Source organism: Opisthorchis viverrini (assembly GCF_000715545.1).
Source record: "Opisthorchis viverrini unplaced genomic scaffold opera_v5_3, whole genome shotgun sequence".
Taxonomy (NCBI): Eukaryota; Metazoa; Platyhelminthes; class Trematoda; order Opisthorchiida; family Opisthorchiidae; genus Opisthorchis; species Opisthorchis viverrini.
In genome coordinates this window covers 4,660,828-4,667,914 of record NW_008751659.1, presented here as the reverse complement: position 1 = coordinate 4,667,914, position 7,087 = coordinate 4,660,828, and the positions used below count along the sequence as shown (strand labels likewise).

Sequence of the window (7,087 nt, the reverse complement as noted above, 5' to 3'; positions counted from 1 at the left end):
TGGCGCTCGTGCATCCAAGCTATTGTCTTCAATGCATAGCTCCTTTTCCAACCCCCCTCACTTGACAGCCCACTGACAGTGCTGGATTTATGCACCAATTTACCAGCTCGCGCGTGCAATCCGCAGCTACCTACCCCCACCCCCAAATCATCGGTGAACGAAACTGCGGCAGCTACAACCAATGTGGGACGAGTACGCGGTTCTTACAGCTGACAATGATGATAATGATGATGATGATGATGAATTTTGTAGAAATTACTTCCAGCGTTTAAAACTAAAGTAATTATACTCAGTCTGACGAGCTGCGCACAACGCCATATCATGCCAATCTCCTGTTCAAAATGACATTCTCACAATCAGAGTGCGCTATTGTGAATGACCAGCGTAAAACAAGAACAGTTCCCTTGGTCTTACTTCTATTGTAAATTAATTAGGTGGGCTAAGAAATGATAAAACCGATGGATAAACCATCCACTATTTGAGTGAATACATTCCTTAACTGCAGAGCAAGATGGTTTGCTGTGAAACGTGTGATCAATTCCGGAATGTTATGCCTGCATCATATCGGCACCGCTTCCTAGGATTTAACATCGGTTTGCTGTCGTGTGATCAATTCCGGAATGTTATGCCTGCATCATATCGGCACCGCTTCCTAGGATTTAACATCATGAGGTAGCTTGTCTCTTTGTTTGAGGATTTCTGGCTGGTTCTTTGTAAACGCGCGTTAACAGTTGTTTGTGCTTTGGGATTCATACAAGTCTTTCGCTTGTGACAGATTGGGTTTGCCCAATCACTACAGCCCAGTATCAGTATTCAGTATTTAGTTTCGAACAAACTAACAAGATTACTTGCATACCCATATACATGTATGTCCCCCCAAAGCTAACTAGATAACAAAGTCACCAGTAAGAACCATGCTTTTGCATGAACTCAGGCTTTGGATTTTAATTCAGGCAACTATGTCCCCCTTTGATCCAAAGTATTTGGCCGTGTTTTGAGGAGGACATCACCCACTTATCCTTAGTATATAATGTTTGGTGGTGCTTCAGTCTCCGTGATCCAATCAATATTTATAACCTAGACGCGAGAAAAATCCCAAGTCTTGACTTGAGTAGGCCATTGTGGAGCTGATTGAACGATCCAGTTCGGTCTTACTTCAACTTTTGCGCACGAATGACTGGTATATTGACTATTTTAATGATTTTAATGACTACCTTAACGTAACAGCACTGACATATGGTCTAGCGAACAGTGATATTCTTATCCGGATTGGGAAGGCCCGAGTAGTTTTTGTGAACCTGCGCCAGCTGTGGTGTGAGTGTGGCATCAGCTTATCCGTCAAGCGTAGAGCTTACAAGGCTCCAATGCCATCCATATTGCTTTACGGATAAGAAACCTGGCCGCTGCATTCCTCCCTTCCCACACCCCCCCCCACTTAAAAGTCCACTGACCACTGGCAGACTGTATTTACGCACCAATTCATCAGTTCCCGCCTCCAATGCGCGGCTACCTAGCCCACCTCCTCACATCATCGGTAAACGGAACTGTGGCAGCTAACAACCACTGTACGACAAGTACGCAGTTCTTACAGGTGATAATGATAACGATAATCGAATTCTAGTTTTCTGAGGGCAGTGAGGTGATAAAAGTTTGGTGTGCTATCTAGAAAAAAGTGAATCATCGTTGCCCTCCTTAACGCTTTCAGATAAAAACCGCGCTGTTTTCACGTGGTGAATTCATATTATTATTGTTTAGATAGGGTGAAAATACCAAGAGTAATTTGATATTGTTTCAGAAAACAGCACCGAACAATAGATTTCGATAAGACTCACCAAAACTGCGTCAATGTACTCCAGTGTCTTGCGGTCCTGTTGTCTGGATTTGTGGGCTGCTTCTGAGTAGTCATCATAAACGCGTGCACGGACGTCACGCGCCAATTGACGAACTTGTTTGGTGTCTACCTCTTGAGCTGAAACCAGATGATAATGCGTTACAATGCACTTTTTAAGAGAAATTACACCAGTGATCCTAACCGCAAGTTCTTAGTTCATGTTCGAGACAATTGATAAGCTCTCCACGATAAGCCACATTAGTGCACTTTAATGATGAGACTAAGGGCGTGCTAACCTACACTGTACTAAGTGTACTCCCCTAGTTTTGAGGCTCTTTTCGATTCCGTGTATATATTCCACACCCTTTTGCTTGACCTTTGACTAACCATTTGCAGTCGATTTTCCTACTCTGATGGCTTCCAAGTAAAAGTCTGTCTTTGCTGTTTATATGCACAACAGTTAATGTGAACATTGATAGTGAATTTTTTCCCACTCAGTTTAATGCACGTTAATAATACTTTCAATAATTATGTGAAGATGTCAAGAGGTGAAACAAGTTTTTGGTCTGTAGAGTGTTCCAATCACACGTGAACCTAGACATAATAATTCAGCTGATTCAACGGTTCCCCGTTGCTTTGGCGCTTAACAGTTTGCGGTACCTCCGAGAGTCTGCTAAAAGTTGATACATTCTGTCTAACTTGGGACTGTCCACTGATGGGGAGGATTGCTATTCTAGTAATAACTACTGAACTTCGGAACCATTGCTGCACACAGCTACTGATTAACATCTAAAAAACAGAGAATAATGCGATGCTGTAATTTCCAAATATAGAAAGAGCAAACAAAAACACAGGGATGGATTCTAATCATGTTTCATCTGGTGAGAAACAGGCGCTTGCAACCCTCACCTCCATCAGGCTCTCGGAATACCCCCGGAATACCGTAAAATGCCACCAGCCAAAGACTTCATGGCTGCATAAAATAGTAAGCTTCAAAAACACATCACTTTTTAATGAATCCAATAGGCTGGCTAGAATAGTGGGATCCGGCAGCTAGCCCAAGTTACCACAAAGAAACCTTTTGCCATGTTTTGGGATGTCGTTAGAACCATGTGGTGTGTTTTTATGAGAAATTCTGTGTTATATTGGCTTCTCGTTTCATCCAAACGAGGCTATCGTACACTGATGTACGTAATAAACGAAACGATGGCTTTGTTTCGATATAATCCCACTTGTCAATTCAGGTTACCCCTTACTCCAGGGTAATCCGAATTTTTCAAAGCACCAAAGCTACTCAGCGCAGTGAATTATCATATTCTTCTTACCAAGTCAGCAGACTGAAAGCACTGGAGCAAATTTTGCAGGGATTCTTCACAAGTTATACTAAGGAGTATCAGTATTCATGTTCAAATCAAAGTTGCATTCGTGACAAAACAATGCGGGATCTCGCCTATTTTGTCTCGGCATTGGGACCGGAACCTGGACTTGATAGGTGAAACCAGATTTTACTTACGTGAAAAAACGTTCTACTTCTGTAAACCAAATGTGTTCTTTAATATTTCATCAAAAAACTTGACCAGGATATTGATGGTATACATGCGGGAGCTGCATTTATGGGGGAATGACAGCACCGAGTTGTGTAATTCAACACACATGGAAACTTCTAAGCAGGCTGTGTGAGAGATGCGTTTGTGGTAATAGATGGAAACATGCAATCACGGTTTATTTTTTAGTCGTTACTAAAGCAGTAGTGATGCTTTAATTAAAGGTCAAAAATTTCTATTTTTCAGACGTTCAAACCTGACGTGTCGAATGCGGGTCCTAATCCGACTCAAGTTGACCACCGCCAACTAGATTACGAACAATCCTCTCTTGTTAGATTCAAAAGAAAAGCAGCGTAGTCTATTTTTATCAGAGTCGGTATTGTAGAGCTTACCAGTCGTCACAAACGAACTACGTCGAATATAACACATTTGAGAAGGCCATAGAATAGAACGACATGCCAGTACGGTCACTGGCCACATTTCACATTCTCGCAGAGTCAGTCAGAATAATCAAACAAAATAACAGTTCCGTGGTAGATCGTGAAAGGTTGCTTCCCAGACTGTCCTATATAGAAACCGCTGATGCTGAGAGAAACCGAGTTAGACAAATCAGACCCTCAGCTTTCCCCTCTCGTGTCTTTCGGTTTTGGAGAAACAAACAAAAACAAATATATAGGAGGAAATACGGGGGATATTTGCTCTGATTTCGAATATTCTAGGAACAGAGTTCTCAAAACTGCCACTAGTCTTCATGGTGGCAGTGCATATCTACAACCCAGAGGAGTGTGCGGTTGTGGAATGTCAAAGAATAACCGCCTAAGTTGTTTTTCCGAAACGGTAGCTATTTGAAACAACAGAGATAAACTATTTGAACAATTTTAATCTGCGACCACCCTTTTTGTGCCACATTAGGTCCGATAAAGTTGCCGCAGTTCGTCTGCATGCCCATTCCTTCAACTAGTATGACCCCGGACATGGTCTGCTACCTTGTTCATTATTTCACCTATATACATGTGCCTCAAATCGTCTACAAAACTCAATGCTAGAAACCGCCATTATTATTCTTAGAGGGACTCTACTCGTCAGGTCGCTAAAAACATCTCGACAGACTGCGAGATAGTTAGCTGAGATTCGGTGAAAACGAATTTAGTACATAGGTGAGTGTATTCTGCATAAGCAATCTTCTCGGAAGGAAAATATTCACAATCAGCCTACGTAGGACATGGTCACTCGAGGGGACCGTCAACATCGAATCATGTGACACGAATAAGGTCACGAAGGATGATGGTATTATTTGTTATTCACTTGCAAAGTTGAATTTTACCAGTGTAACTTGCCAAACTATTCGCATTCTCTGTTGGACTGATGTAAATCACTTCCTAGATTCCTTTCTATTAACCTGAGTTTACCAGTAATATTACTAATGGTTCCGAATGGATATATATCAATAATGGGTGCTCCGAACAAATTACTCAGTACCCTGGGAACTAACGTGTACAATAAACTTACTATTGATTCTGCTAGTTGAGGAGATTATCCAACTCACCTGATCATTGTGACTGGTCAACTAGTCGTGTTTTGAAAAAATAATGTTTCAAGAAAAGGAAAATGCTCTACTCTCAGGCAGTAAACCTTGAAGTAAGTTCATTATACAGCGAAATTAAATGTAAAGCCATTTAAACCATGATTGTAAGAATTGCAGGCTCACCAAATCTGTTGGAGTAATTTAAGTAATTGAAGTGATTTGCAATATCAAGTTTTCGTTGCAGAAGAGTGCAGCTATTTTTCATATAATTCAATTATGGAGGCAAGAAATCTTCGAAAAAATTAGCTACAAAGTAGGACTTCACTGAGGTAGTCTAACCTCTTTTCGCCGGCTCACTGTCAAGCTAAGGACCCCGTGCACTGCCCTAAAGCTCGTGAGCTGTCCAGCCTTTGACCTGGAGCTGTGTCCAAAATAACATTTTGCGATAATCCGAGTGTCAATGATCTCACAAGGCAATGAATGTTAGCTTACGTTTATCCAGCTCACATCGGTTTCATCTACCATCATCTACGTAACATGTGCAGTTCATAATTATTTTCTTCGGCATCCCCTACCTAAGTGTGGTTATATGGCCACCAAAATACTCGTGCAAATCGACAAGGGTTACTGGAGATGATGTCCGCAATGAAGACATAACACGCTGGTATACGAGTATGACTCAACTATAGAGGCCTCAGGGTATTCAGTATCGGGGTAGATTACTCCATTTGAAGTGTAAACATCCAAGAGGAAGGTTGTTGAAATTATCCACAGCCGGCTTGGTCAAGCAGTGACATACAATAGTCATTTGCCCACCTCAGGGAGGCTTGAAAACTATATGACGACTGAGAACGTCCTTCGTTTTGCAAAATAAGCGGATATATTTTGGGTGCAAAAATACACAAAAACCAACATTATGATATGCCTGTTTTATCTACATGTCGCTTAGGAATAACAGTTTACCGGAGTTAAAACGGGCAGTCAACAATACCGAGGTTTTCAAACTCACGTTCATCGAAAATTTGTTGTCTCGCCTTTTGTCGCACCCTTCGTGCTTCATCGTTTCTTCTCCGAAATTCAATTACTTCATCATCCGATGAATAATCGTAATAATCATGTGTCATTCTCGAAATCAGCAGAGGATGCGGACAGCCTACACTATCAAGTATTCGCGTGGATAGACCAAGCGTCAGACTATATATCATTATCCCATTGAAAATCGATATATTGTATCGTCAGACCACTGGTCTGTGCCGATTCGTGTTGACCCCATTGGTGGAAAGTAGTGTGTGTTTGTGCGTATCACAACCGATGGACGCACAGTGCCGGGTAGGAACTGCAAAATGGGGCCTTGCGCTGTGCGAGGATTACAAATTGGGAAGAACATATCCAGCGATAAACTTAGTTGTAAAAAAGACTGTTTTTGCTGGCTAGAGCTAAGAACCATTGGTGTGAGTTTGTTTCAGAATAGATCTTTTACTGTGAACCTGGGCAGAAAAATGTACTGGTGTGAAGCTTACCTATGTACGCGTACTTGTTTATTAGCAATGAACTGAGATATTTCCCACATACACACATAGTTTCAGGAAGCTTACCAGCGGTTAGGGGACGCCTATCATAAATTCCTGCAAGGCGTAAACGAGAAAAGCTATGTTCCCTTGATTTTGTCGCGGAAGAATTAGTTCAGGTACTCTCGAATGCATAGCTCCAGGAAGGCATGGACACCAGGGGATGAAGAATTCTTGGCCCAACTGCAGAAGGAAGCATAGCTATATAGCATAGCTGTATCAAGATGAATGATCAAATTAGGATTGGATAATTATACTGAGGAAGCGAATATTAAGTTTACTTAGTACCAGCACCCAGGGATGAACTGAAACTGTCACCCTTCCGCTCCCCAGACATTTGCTGTAGTAGCTGAGCTCCGAACACACGGGTTTCAAGTCATACCGTTCAACTATAATCTACAAATAAATCCATAACTTTTCAAAAGCCAACACACTTTGAATGAGAAAAGTTTCGACAGATGCGCCTCGGTGACGATTCCTAGTGGAGCTGAAACAGATACACAGCGATTTCCCGCTGCAGGACTAGAGCTCTATTAGAAAATGCATACTAAGTGAGATCATTCGAATACACTATCATCCCAAAGTTTGAGCCATCGTCTGCAAGAAAGTTGCTTTATCG

The 7,087-nt window shown here is 41.8% G+C and overlaps 1 protein-coding gene across 1 annotated transcript in view; it reads right to left on the bottom strand.

The window, feature by feature from the left end:
• T265_00381 (hypothetical protein) overlaps positions 1-6,057 on the bottom strand; it is a gene marked incomplete at both ends in the record, with an annotated part of 40,770 nt that extends 34,713 nt beyond the window's left edge. The window contains 2 exons of the mRNA XM_009164126.1: positions 1,833-1,969; positions 5,910-6,057. Of these exons, the coding sequence (XP_009162390.1) occupies positions 1,833-1,969; positions 5,910-6,024 (252 nt within the window). The remainder of the gene's footprint in view (positions 1-1,832; positions 1,970-5,909) is intronic.
• Between the last annotated feature and the right edge of the window lie 1,030 nt (positions 6,058-7,087).